General features: G+C 41.7%; 1 protein-coding gene across 1 annotated transcript in view; it reads left to right on the top strand.

The window, feature by feature from the left end:
- Positions 1-4,503: 4,503 nt before the first annotated feature.
- ntrk1 (neurotrophic tyrosine kinase, receptor, type 1) overlaps positions 4,504-14,230 on the top strand; it is a 31,029-nt gene continuing 21,302 nt past the window's right edge. Inside the window, exons 1-3 of the mRNA XM_061049941.1 lie at positions 4,504-5,220; positions 11,341-11,415; positions 12,321-12,392. Coding sequence (XP_060905924.1) covers positions 5,024-5,220; positions 11,341-11,415; positions 12,321-12,392 — 344 coding nt within the window. The 5' untranslated portion in view covers positions 4,504-5,023. The remainder of the gene's footprint in view (positions 5,221-11,340; positions 11,416-12,320; positions 12,393-14,230) is intronic.

Genomic DNA, 14,230 nt, shown 5'->3' with positions numbered 1-14,230 from the left:
AGACCCAGAGAGAAATGAGGCCATAATTACCCGTCAAATGTCTGCTGCTCACAAATTAAAGAAAAGAAGAAGAAAATTGGCCTGCCAGAAAAAGCTTTGTTATGTATTGTGCAGATTGAGATTTTAAAAAAGGGGCAGAAGTGAGTCCAGTTTGAAAATGAAGTTCGACAAAAGACAAATGCAATCACGCCATGTTGCAGCAGTTTCCACAGTAATATATTTTTGTTTATTCTCGGGAGGTTTTAGGAAAATCAGGCATAGTTTTTTGTTAATAAGAAACTAGAAATTGTCTGTGTATTGTTTGTAATCATCGTGTTCCCCCCCCCCCCCCCCCCCCACCTGTTGGATATCTCTCTAACGCCATACACTGTCTGATACTCATCTATTGTTTGAAGAAGACACAACACAATGGATGATTTATTGAAGCCGTCATGAAGTCAACATGGACCTCTTGAGGAAGCTGCATCAACGATGGGTGTGAATAACTTGATTGGTTATTGTTTTTAAGAGGACTTATTGTGTTTTATAGATTTGTGATGGAGAGCCCTGAAGAACATGTTTTGGCTTCAAACTTCTCAGAAAACATTACAAACTGTTTTTTTAAAGTCACTCTAATGTGGTTTGTATTTATGTAAATGTCTGTAATTCCCCGTCCCAGTCAAACAGTCACACTGAGCTTTTCATCTTCTAACTGGTCTGCCTGAGCTCAAACACTTTTTTTCTGTGGGTGTCTCGTCCCTCGCTCTGTTTTTTGCTGAGCTCAGACCAAGAAAGAGGGATGTAAAAGGAAGAGTAATTAAGGCACCAGATAATCCTGACGACAGCAGCAGAAATGGCGATTCAGCTTATGGCAGTGTAATTGTGGTCGGGACACTTTGACCTTACTCGTGTGCAGAGTGACTAAGAGGGAGGGGGGTGGGGCACAGTATGAGTCCCAGGGGGGAGAAAGCGGCTCCACTCATGTAAAGAACATATAAGTGATGGACAGCGGCGGGGTCTCTGCAGCGACTTCATGTTGGCAGTTACAGGAGTCTCTGAGAGCTCACCTGCAGGGACGGTTCCATTCGGCTTAAAAGCTCACTTTGTTCTGGTTTGTGGTTTGAGAACGGTTTCATTTCAATCTAGAAAAATATCCAATAATGTCTTACTGTAACTTCAAGTCAAAGCATATTTTAACTGTCAGGGAAACGACACTTTGATCCTGATTAAATACAAACTTTGTATTGTATTGTAAAAGTGTATCTGGAGAAAATTACCAACGCTGTCTTTAAGTATTCAAAGTGTTCTTTCTTACTATCCACATGTGGATATTTTCCATTAATTTACCACAAACACACAAGGTAACATTGTGCTGCAGATAGTCTTATCAGCTCTGTTTTAAAGGCTAAGTGACACATACTTTATCCTTATTTCTCTTGAGTTGTCCTACATCAGGTCACATTTACTGTACATCTCAGGTCATGAACCAATCAACATATTCTAACATCCAGTCTCCTCTTTTGGTTAAAATACTTCCTATTTTCTTCGGGGTCAATGTCCAATTGGCTTCCTGGGAAATTTCCCCCAGCTCTTTCAGTTCCTTGTCGACACATTTCACACACTTTGAGTAGGTCAAAGGGGATTACTGCTTCTTGTGATAGTTACTCAAAAAACAGCTTTTTCTTAAACTTGATTCTTTATCCAAGCATAATATTTAGAAAGAAACTACCAGAATAAATAACATTCAATCATAATACAGAACACATCTCATACTTCCTTTCATATATACAGATTCATTCACTTCTTACTTTCTACTTAAAGCTGTAAAATGTATATCAACTATCCTATGACACTTTACGTACAGAGCCGGTCGGCACACTTTGTAATATTATTCACACAGACCCAACATAAATCCACTGTGAGCAAGCAGCTGGGAGCAGTGACAAGAAAAAAAAAAAAATTTAACAGGCAGAAACCTGTTGCCCAATTGTACAACTATTGCACGGCTTACAACTCTGAATATGATGATGGATGTGATGTTCAACAAGATGGCTAGGGGATGAGGGGAGTAACAATAAAATAAAACCATGCAGGGGAAAGAAGTAGGAACTAAATATAAGCAAAGTTTAAAAGGATTTAAACACAAATGTTCAACACAGAACAAAGATTCTTCTACAAAACACAAAACAAAAGAGAAGCCAATCTTATTATCTCAAATAAAAGTCAAGAACCAATAAGCAAGATACGACGTGAACAATAATATGGAGTTAGATCAGTCTCAATATTCACAAATGCACACAGAAGGATTCACAAATGTATTTCAATGCGCACACAAATATATTTCATTCTATATAAATGTAAAACAAATCCACAAATAAAAAAATAAGATTCACAAATGTATTTCTGATTGAACACACAAATATTTATAGTTTTGTATATATGTAATTGCTGCATTTGTGTGTGGGATTTTTGAGACTCCCCTGCCGTGGTTAGATTCACAAATGCATTTTTTTCAGCAGGGAAATGTCTGTAGCCAATCAGATGTCTCCTTCCTATTCAGCCAACCACAGTAGCGTAGATTCAAGGGTATGATTCAATGAGATCACTTTAGCGTTGCATCTGCGCAGACAGCGATTAGCCTAGCTATCAGACAATCTGATTAAGTCATCTTTATTCTAACCAGCACAAATAGTCTCTGTGACTGTCGTACTATATATGGAAAGTTGTTTGTGTTGAATAAACTGGTGATATTCCGGCCGATGTGTTGGGGCCGCGGCTTTTGAAGGACCCATTGTTTACTATCGTTATCACGTTTACAACCAGACCAGACATCTGCAAAGTCAGCTATATTTTCCGTCTGACATTCGTCGGTTTACAGTCTATGGTTTCAACTTACTTTGTGACTCCGCAAACTCTTACCGAGTAGCGTTTGTCTGTGTATAGCTCAGAGCGCGTATGTGGGTGGTGAAGCGAGTGAGGAGAGGGAGAGTGAGAGTGTGTGTTCGATCGGTGTGTGCGCGCGAGTCACGTAGTTGATGCCGGGGACCGGGGCAGTGTGTCACAGCAGAGAAACGAGTCAGTATCTGAAGTGTATGTGCAGTTTGAGCTCTGTGTGTGTAATAAACGGCCCGACTCTCAAGAAACAAGCCGGTACTCTCCGTGTCTGCTTACTAGTAGCTGCGGTTCAGTAAAAGGAACGGGGTCCCGGAGTTGAGAGCTAGCCTACAGCTTCGGCCCTGGAGCTGGAGCAGATCAATAAGTCTGACCACGCTCCAGATGCTGAAGCAGGAAAAGTTAACACTAGTAGGCCTAACGTTACTGGACACAAACAGTCTGAACGATGTGAGAAAGCCTGAAAGTACCGTGGAGTGACACCTGGCCATGTTAACTTGTGACAGTGACCGCTAGTCTGTCATCAGAATGACGTTGAATGTGTGTTGATACATAACCACACGCAGTCATATAGCAATGTCATAACCACGACAAACAACTTTCCATATATAGTACGACAGTCACAGAGACTATTTGTGCTGGTTAGAATAAAGATGACTTAATCAGATTGTCTGATAGCTAGGCTAATCGCTGTCTGCGCAGATGCAACGCTAAAGTGATCACATTAAATCATACCCTTGAATCTACGCTACTGTGGTTGGCTGAATAGGAAGGAGACATCTGATTGGCTACAGACATTGCCCTGCTGAAAAAAATGCATTTGTGAATCTAACCACGGCAGGGGAGTCTCAAAAGTCCCGCACACAAATGCAGTGAGGTTCACAAATGACAAACAGTTTGTAAATGCAGACTGAACACTTTATATATTTGTGGATTTCTATTACATGTATACAAAACTATAAATATTTGTGTGTTCAATCAGAAATACATTTGTGAATCTTATTTTTTTATTTGTGGATTTGTTTTACATTTATATAGAATGAAATATATTTGTGTGTGCATTGAAATACATTTGTGAATCCTTCTGTGTGCATTTGTGAATATTGAGACTGATCTAACTCCATACAATAAGGCCTCGATCGGAAACACACTCCTTCCACAGAAAGATTACACAAAAGTTTCTCGACGTCAAAGACAAGCACACACATACAGCCGACTGACCCACTGGCAACTGCTGCCTCCGCTCTCCTGCTCTTTATAGCTCAGCCTCTGATTGCCAACGTGCCACATGTGTGGCTGGGCACACTCAGGCTGAGGGGCAACCCCTGGTGAGCACGCAGGAGAGAGAGAGAGAGAGAGAGAGAGGGAGAGGGAGAGAAAACGTACATATACACAACACTACAGCACATAACAATGGTGATAAAAAACAATCTCAGAGACCTTTAGTGCTTTGCTTTCATTTCCTTTAATGAAACGTGGTGTTGCACATTTAAAGCCTCCACACCCGCCTTACTTCCCCGCAACCATCAAGCAACCTTATTGCTCAAGTCTCAGCATTAAGGAACCTTCCAACAATCAATTCCCCCCCTGAGCAGAGAGCCGTCCATCCATGCATACAGCGGGATGTTTCTGCAGTCCTGTTAGAGCGTCCCTGCTGCACACATCCTGGCACGCAGGAGCCTTGACTTTCTTGGCTCTGTTACACCTCGAGCTGTCGGCAGGACAGAGGGCCGATCAGATCTCCATCACCATCTCCTCCTCCTCATCATCATCAACACACACCCTTAACCCCCAACCCCTCCTTCCCCCCCCCCCCCCCCCCCCCCCCCCAGAGGTGTCTGGTGACTCTAGCCCCTGTTATCTTGCCCCTCCCTTCATCGTGGAGGAGAGGAAGAGAGAGAGAGAGAGAGAGGCTGCAGCCCACTACCACTATGTCCCCAGAGGCCCCTTGCCTGCCTGCCTGCCTGCCTGACTGCCTGCCCCTCCTGCTGCTCAGTACAGCTGTGGCTCAGCACCAGACCCTGACACCAGCTGGGATCTCAACCCTGCCAGAGGATCCACGAGAAGAGTTTCTCTTCATTAGGTGAACCACACAGACACTCAACTCCAACTCCAGCTGCCAAAAAAACCTCTCCTCTGGTCTTCTGTAATCATGGCTGTGGCACCCCGGGCCCCGGCGCTCACCCTGCCCCTGGTGCTCACCTTGCTCAGCCTGGCACCGCTGCCCACTTTGGGAGGCTGCCCATCTGCCTGCCGGTGCTCTTTCGCCATGCTGCAGTGCCTGGAGCCCGATGGTATCACCAGCATCCCGACACTGGCACTGCAGGAGAGCGAGAACGTGACAGAGATGTGAGTATGAAGAGACACCTGCTCTGCATGTGCTTCTAAATGTGTCAAAATATGTCAGATGTCTTGAGCTTGGTGGCTCTCTAAGCTTGTTTTTCTCTGCTTGTATTAAGTTAAGCACTATTGGTTGATGTTAAATAAGTTTGGAGCGCCTCAATGGCACAGTTGTGATCTTCAGTGGGAGTATTTACGGCTGGTTTCAAATGTGATCTTTGAGTTTTCAGGTTAGGAAAATACATGTATCACATCTTCTGTCCAATGACTTTTAAGTCTGGAGAGTCTGTCGATGTGCTCCATTTGTTAAAATATCGATACAGAAATTACTCTTCAGTCATTGATGAGGCTTTCCCATGGTGCAAAACAGAAGGAAAAGTATCCACTTGACAAATGTGGAGCTGTTGAATTGATCGAATCGTTGAGGTGATGCAGTGAAGTTGTTTTTGATTGCTTTGCCTTGGAACAACAGGTGATTTTCCGAATGCTATTTGGTGACAGGTGTCACCTTTTCAGTCTGATGTTGTGGCCCAAATATGCCTTTGTTTAATTGTTGCATTACTTGTGCCAAAAATATTAGATTTTTGGTCTGTTCTAGGTAGAAGTCTGATGCTAGCACAGTGTGAGAAATAATGACAAACGACTAGAACTAAAAACTGGAGAGCATCTGTGTGAAATCACTCAAAATCACAATGAGAAACCACAACGTATCTGCAATGCTTGTTGTAGTTCTTGGAGTTTGATTTATTTAGATTCTCCTCTGTTTTTGAATCAGAGGGGTTTTTTTTTATTAGTGTTAGCCAGCTTCAGATGCTGCTTGCTTTAAAGTAAATCTGCTTCTATCTGAGACTCATAAGCATGGCAGGGATTTAGTCACTTTGGTCACTAGAAATCAATTATGGATTGATGCTGACAATAACTGGGAGATAGTGATGGGAATTGGAGTCCGATCGTCTAGTGAGCCTCAAACTGTGGCGTCAGGGTCTTTGAAAGATCTCAGAGCCAGTCACCCCTTGTAGTGTTTTTGTGTATAATAAAGACATACTCTGTTTACATATAGCTGACTTCAAGATCTGAATCGTGTGTTATTAAAACTATTTAAACACAGCTCTTAACACTGTGGTGACATTAGGACATCAGGGGGCAGGATATGCTGAAAGAGCCCGACTGATTAATCAGCCAGCCGATAATATCGGCCGATATTAGCATCTCCAGTGACTATCGGTATCGGCTCATTTTTGAGGGATCAACGTTAATGTGTAAATCTATATCTATCGCTACAGATCGAACATAGATCTAAGAAAGATATTGGCCGATATATAGTTATCGGATTTTCCCCCCCCCCCAAATTTCAATATTGGTATCGGCCCCAAAAATTTCATATCGGTCAAGTCCAAGCTATAATGATAATTTTTGCTTTTACATCAATGCTACATCAAGTATCAACAAAAGAGGGAAGAAGAAAATACTTGTGACCAGAAACCATAAAGAAGAAGTTTTATTAGATGCAAGGAGCTCGCACCATTCCCCTGCATATATTCTTCGGTTGTGCGCTGGTCGCAGGATATAAACGTCATCACACCCTGCCACTTGCACACTGTGATTTTTCCTGATTATTTATTTCCTGCTGCGTTCTCACATCAGCTCACTCCGACTTCACCTGAAATATGTACTAGGGGGATGACAGGAAAAGTTCCTCTTGAAGTTAGAGTGAAAAATGAATCTGTTTGCGTTCACACTCGCAGCTCACCAAGACATTTTAAGGACGTTTTCAGGAGTTTTGTGCGAGTGTAAAAGCACCATTAATAAGGACGTATGACCACAAAAAGTATATAAAGTGAAATTTGGTAAGTTTAACCTAATCTGCTGCTGAGGTTTGGAGGCTTTCTTACAGTCATGCATGTCAGATTTTTGATTAAAACCCATTTATAGACATTCAAACCCCTGAGGGAAAGTGTTTGAATAAAAACCTGCGAGGCTTTTGCTCAGAAGAAGTGAGACTTCCCGCTCAGCTGCAGCACGTCGGCAGCAGATGACTGTTATTTAAGGCTGGCTTTTTCGAAACTTTGCATGGAAAAAAGAAGTAGAAACTGACCACCTGTGATTTAAAGAGGGCTGCTGTATTATTATGCAACCCACCATCAGCTCCAACATGGAAAAGTAAATGTCACTCTCCGCTCCACCACGCTGTTCTCTCTTTGTTCCTGGCTCCGGATCTGAGCAATTAGCACTTGTTAAGAAGGAACTACATTTGTTCAAACGTTATTTCAGTGGAGCAAGTCAATTTACCGCTGCTTGTCTGCCTCTATTCACCTATACCCCCCTCTCTCCTCCTCTTTCTCTCCTTTCCTCCTCGCTCTCGTACCTTGGAGGTATTTCCTTGTACCTACGGCTCGACATGTTTGGCAGAGCTCAGGGTGAGGCTCGACATTCTGTCTGAACCGTTTCGATCAATAAGCGAGCGGGCCTTTCTCTGCCTCTGTTTACTGCGCTGCTCTACATGCCAGCAAACAACAACACTTTGCTGTATTGTCGGTGCGAGGAAATAAAGCCGATACGTGGAACAAACAAGGGGCCATTAACCGTGGAACAGGGCCCGAAATTCATCATACGCTGAGTTATAAATTCAATTTTGTGAATTGCCAGTCAATGCCCCCACCCGGGGAACAATAGATGATATACAACCCACTTGGCTCAATCCAATAAGTAAAGGCGATGGGTGATCCTGGGCCCACCTGCCCTGTAATCACATTATTGCTGTGTGGGTCAATCAGACATGAATAAAAAGGTTTGTGTGCTGCAGCTGACAAACAGAGAAGTGGACAGTTGAAACAGTGCCACATGCTGAAAGAGGCTGCCATTAACTACAAATTACTGCAGGTATTTTTTCAGTGTATACTCGACACACTTTTATACTGTAGGGAAAAAAAATCTATATTCAAATCAATCTGTATGATAGACATGTCTCCCAATGGATCAATATGTGCAATGTCTATCTATCCATCATCTAATGATCCATCCATCCATCCATCCATCCCTGTTGATAGCATTAGAGATTGTAAGTGGAAAAAACCTTTAAATAAAATCTTTATCACTATAAAAATCTAACTATTAAAAAACAGCATATCAGGAGGAGCAGTTGACTGATTTTTCAAATGAAATCCCCCGCAGACGCTGTCAAAAATGCCGTAGCCCCAATGTAGACTCTTAAATGACCAAATAGCAAACGAAATCAGATCTCTCCTGTCTTCAGCACCAGTTTCTGAGTCTTTCTTGGTCCGCTTACAAGTACACTGTGACCATATTTAAAAAGAAAACTGGCTTTTGCATATATAAAGTCCTGGAAATCTTGGTTCCCCCCTCCCCCCCATGTTCTTACTCATTTACATACTGTACGTATGTTTGTTTGGATGGCCACTTTCCCCCATGGGGTATCACTGGAGGAGGTAAATCGAGCCTAATCTGCTTTTAAATACATTGCATATTTATAGTCCTCATCCACATTAAATTGTGTATTGCTTGTCTTGACCTTTACTGTGCAGAAAGATTTAAATGTTTGACTAAAGATCTTTTTACTTTCACCGGCTTGCCTCGTCCACATGCAGCACAGGATGATTTTTTGTCATCCTTACTAGTTAAGAAGCTGATTGATGTTCAATATGTAACTTTCTTAAGTTTGGTATAGAAATGTGCACGTACACTAAGGATGAACTTTTCATCTAAGTAGTCATCTTGTGTCCAGAAGTTAAACTTTTAAACTGCAAACATGTAAAGTTTTTTTTTAAAGCCTTCTTATATTCTTTTTAAAATGTATCATTTTCATGTTTTTGGTAAACAGCGTCCCAATGCAAACATGCAAAAATCTGCAGTTCCTTGAGTGTCCACTTGAGGCTGGCTGCAAAAGCCAAGGTCTCCTCATTAGGTCCCAGATCATTAGGCCCATTGTTTTAGCAGAAAGAAACATGTTTACAGCCTGGTTCAAAAAACTCATCTTTATTGATTTTATTAAGTCTCATAAATGTTCAGAATTTGTGGCATGGCTGACTAACAAGTTGGGCATGTTGCAGCTGTATACCAGGAGGCTTAAGGTCTAAAGTTAAGAGTTATGCACAGTTGTTTGCATAATTAGGGGTGTGGCTGATTTGACCAGCCTCAACATTATCTCTTCTTCTCTTACTAGGTTTATCAAAGTAAGCATTACCAATATGGCGTCCGCCGTCATTCAGCTTCAAAAAGCCTCTTTAAAAACAAAATGGGTGACGTCGTTAAGATGCCGTCCATTTTTCATACAGTCTGTGATTCAACTACAGTTTTCTTCATCCACATATCAAAGGATTTTTTTTTGAATCAGCTATGGTTTAGATAAAACATGTCAGTAGTTTTTACTTGTAAAGTTTGTGTAAAAAAAAAAAGAGCTACCTGTAACTGCTTGTTCTTATTTTTTCCAATCGTCTTCCATTGTAGCAACCACAATGCACTCTGCTTGAAATATGAATATGTCTTGGTGTTGTCTTCATGAAGTTTTAGGAAGGCTTTCCCAAGAGAGTTATTATGAGTTCGGAGAAGAGTAAAGAGCCTCATTAAGAGCTTTAGAAAATCTTTCATTCACTGTGTTGCTGAAGTGAGAAAATGGAAAACACATATGTTGCTGATGAGTGGCTGTAGAGAGCGGACAAGATGGCAGAGAAAGGGTCAGACAGTTTGCTCCTGCAGGATCCTTGGTAGGTCCGATCCAGCTGTCTATTCAAACATCTCATGAAAGGAGCTCGCTGTCCTTGTAATGAGTGCTGAATTGATCCACAGCTCACTCGTAATTGTGAGGTATAGGCTGTGTCTGGAAAATAGCTTCCCATCAGCCTCGTCTACCCGGCATCTCTTAAGGTATTATTATTTTCCATGAGCAGAAGATTAAGATGTTATATGAGCTTTGCGGTTTGTGGGTCCATGGACCTTCTCGGCTGGTTTTGTTATATGTTGTTAGTTTGTTCAGTGGAGGTCAAGGAGGTCTGACACGTCATCGTGGGCCAGAATGTGGAGGATACTGTCCTTCTAGTTTTCAGTGCACATGTTTTCAAACTTCAGCCATTCACACGGTTGTTTGATTTTCTTCCAATCTCTATTTTTTCTGGGTTTTTTTTCTTCCAGCTTCTGTAAAATTGGTTAATTGTTTAAATAATTAATATGGCTGCCAGTGTTAATGTACTAATCACAATGTGATTAAGTTCCGAAGTTAAAGTTTATTCTCTTTAAATCACATTTATCACGTAAAGGCGCACTGTACTAAAGGTCAACCACCGCAGCTTCTCTCTGTAGTCACAGTGATGGAAAGGAACGACACCGCTACGCCTTTGAATATGTCACTTTCACTTAAAAACAAACAAACTCCAAGACGAGTCAAAAGTAATATCCACCTCCTTACATCAAACATTTCACTTTGTGACCGTTCCTTTTAGCATTTTTCATTGACTTATCGAATCTTTAAAGAGTTCCTGTTTCCGCGGTTAAGTTGATGTTGTAACCTTAATTTTACCGGGAGTTAATTATTTTCAAAATAAAAGCAGGTCTGTATCCAGACAGGAAGTGAAGTTTCCTTAGCTTGAGACAGAAATAGTGGAATTTCAAACATGAACATTTGTGAGATTAACGAGGATTAACTACAGAAATTCAGCGACAAATCACTATTTAACAAATGCATCATGCTGAGTGTTGACAGGAAGGTTAAACAGGTGACGTAAACTAATTTCAGCCTTTTCTTTTACTATAAGTGCTAAGTGTGACTTATCATCCCTAAAAGGCTGCTATTTCTCTTCTATATGACTTTTTACTTTATTTGACAATACGGCTTGGCTTCACCAAATGGCTTACATCCAGATCGAACCATTTTCATAATGAACACAAACAATTTTAAATCCTCCTATTTCATTCTTTGGTTTGACCCTGGTCAATGAACTCAGGGACTATGTGTGCCATTTTCAAGTGTTTCCCCCCCCCCAGCTGTTGCTGATTATTTCATTCAGCATGGACTTAGTTGATCATCATCGCAACAAAAAACTGAAGGTCACAGCGAGAGGAACTCACCTTCGCCTCTCCCTCTTCTCTCTCTCTCTCTCTCTTTCTTTTCTGAACCAGCTACATAGAGAACCAAGCGGGCCTGGAGAACATAACAGAGATCGATCTCGTAAACTACAGAGAGCTGAAGAACCTGTAAGTCATGTTTTTCTTATACTACAACGTAGCTACTGTAAGACAACGACAAATGTTCAACCAATTATTACTCCTTATATCAGGCAAACATGTTATTGTTCTGTTACACTGTTAACGGTAAAGTTTGTTGAAGAAATTCTCTGTTTAATATTCTGTATAAATAAGAGTTTAAATTCAGTTTATAAGCCACAACTTTGCAACACAAATTGGATAATGGTCTTGAGCTTGTAGAGCACTTTTCTAGTCTTCTGACTACTCAAAGCTCTTTTACACCGCAGGTCACACCTACACATTCACACGCTGATGGCAGAGGCTGCTCTGTAAAGTGATCATCAGAAGTAACTAATCCCATTCATACACATTCATACGCCACTGATGAAGCAGCAGGAGCAACTTGGGGTTAAGCGTCTAACCCAAGGACACGTCGGACATGTTGCTGCAGGGGCTGGTGATCGAACCCCCGACCTTCTGACCGACTCTACTAACTGAGACCACAGCTGCCCGAGGGAGCTGATGGCCTGGCTGTTAGGTTGCACCCCATACACCAAGGCGACAGTCCTCCAAGCCACACTGACTGCAGGATACACACCGACTCCCCACCCAGAAACGTTCCAAGTCGACCCAAAAAAAAAGCAAAACATGAAAATCCAACCTCACATGGAGGCCCATAAGTGATGATTGAGCGGCATTACATTTGTATAAGTCTATATTTTATTTTTTTAAGGTTAAAGCAACTGATTCTACCTTTTAAAAAAGTAAACGTAGATTATTTTCAAAGACATTGATCAGGTTGAAGATGAAGATAACACTGAACTGACTTTTATTCCTGTCACATGAACTCCTAACTTCATGCCCCTGTGTATTTGTTCTGATGTTTTATTGTGCTTCCTCCCCTCCCTCTTCAGCACGGTCACGTCATGTAAGCTGAGGCTCATCTCCGCCAATGCCTTCCAACACAACCTCAAGCTGCAATATGTGTAAGTGTCCTTGTCGATACAAAAGGATTGTCTCGCCTCGTGTCATGTTTTGACCTGTGTGTGGATCAACCTATTTGTTCGTGTCACTCAGAGCTCTGATGGCCGTTTACCACTGCACATGTCACAGATGAAGGGAGAGCTTCATTTCTCAAACATCACAGTGACTCACTCCTCGTTCGAGTAGGTTATAACTCATCCACACATCCGGTAAATATGTGAGCTCATTTGAGATAATGGAAGAATAAATGACCTTCATTACATCGTCTCTCAAGGTGAGGTAAAGCTGTTTGAAATATGCAGTTGCTTTGGACCCCAGTATTAACTACGGGCTTCACCTAAGTACTAAAGCAGTGGTTCCCAACTGGTGGGTCGGGACCCAGAGACGGGTCGCGGAGCCATTTTCAGTGGGTCAACCATGTGTCCCTGGAAAAAAACGTGTGTAAAAAAGTCTGTGAAGCACTTACATGTTTGTTTTGTTCCGTTTCTTGCGCCTGTCACATGTTGTGTACCGACTGAGGTCCAAACTGCACAATTTTTCTGTGAATAAATCTGATTGGTGGAAAAATATCAGAAATTTGGGTCACCATTTTTTAAACGGAGGAGCTTGTTCTGGGTCCTGAGACTAGACGAGTTGACAACCACCTCCCTCAGAAGATGACACAAAGCCACACTGGGGAGCGAATGCATGGAAGCCAATACATATTCACTCTGGCAGGGCCAAGGGTTCAATTATTTGTTTTCCTTGCTCCCAAAAGTTCATGTCAGATGGGTTAGCCATTGGGGCTTATCCATTACCAGCTCGATTCCTGCTCGGGTCCACAAGGGGGAGGGGGGCAGGAGAGGCGGGGGGAATCAGGGACAGCATCTTTTAACTGAACGTAATTTTGTAATTTAAAGATTAATGCAGATATACTGTAGCAATAAAGGGATCCTTTGTTTAAGCTTTAAATTGATCAAATTCTGACATTCCAAAAACAAGTTTTATCTCCCTTTTTCCTGCAATACAAACGTAATAAAACGTCAAATTATGATGTTGTGTGATAGATAGATAGATAGATAGATAGATACTTTATTGATCTCGAGGGAAATTAAAAGCATCCAGTAGCAGGTTACAAAGACGTACATGACATGAAACATTTGTTGCAAACCTACTACGGAAAAAGGTCTCCCCTTTATTATCTAAAAAAAAATTAGCTAGCAGCCTTTTTCCAATCTTCCAATCGTTGTTTTACTGTTTAAAATGTAAACAAATATTTAAAGCTTTGGTGTTTCATTTGTCTAAAAAACGGTTTCATTTTAGAATCCAGGCCCAACAATGAAAAACGTTCTCTTAAGACTGATTGACTGGAGGCTTTAAATCTGTCTAGTCAACAGCAGCAGACCTTTATCGCAACCATCTTGTCCTCGTCGTTTTACTGAGCGTGTGCGACATGTCCGATGTTGTTTATCTGAGAGACAGGAGGCGGCTTTTGAGGACTTGAGTTTCGTGGTTGTAGGCGGGGTGAGCTCGAGAAATTGGAGAAGACATCCACCAGTCACCTTTTACTCGCTCACTTTGGCGGATTATCGACAACTGATGCATAATAAATACACTCCACTAAGGGTCCATTATCACTTAATCAATACTTCACTGTGGAGGGAGAGGGTGGGCTAGGGGGGGGGGGGGGGATTGATGTGATTGATGTGTTTCTAAGATGAAGAAGGACAGAATATAACCAAACTAGACAGGGGACCCCACTTTAGCTTTTCTCCATTTGTCATTTTCTTTACCCACAATCCTCCCTGAAACGAATCGTCTTTACAAAATTACTTTCAGTTTAAAGACGGCAAACAGAAAA

Source organism: Labrus mixtus, chromosome 11 (assembly GCF_963584025.1).
Source record: "Labrus mixtus chromosome 11, fLabMix1.1, whole genome shotgun sequence".
Taxonomy (NCBI): Eukaryota; Metazoa; Chordata; class Actinopteri; order Labriformes; family Labridae; genus Labrus; species Labrus mixtus.
Note: the sequence above shows the minus strand (reverse complement) of the source record. Positions and strands in the feature narration are given on the sequence as shown.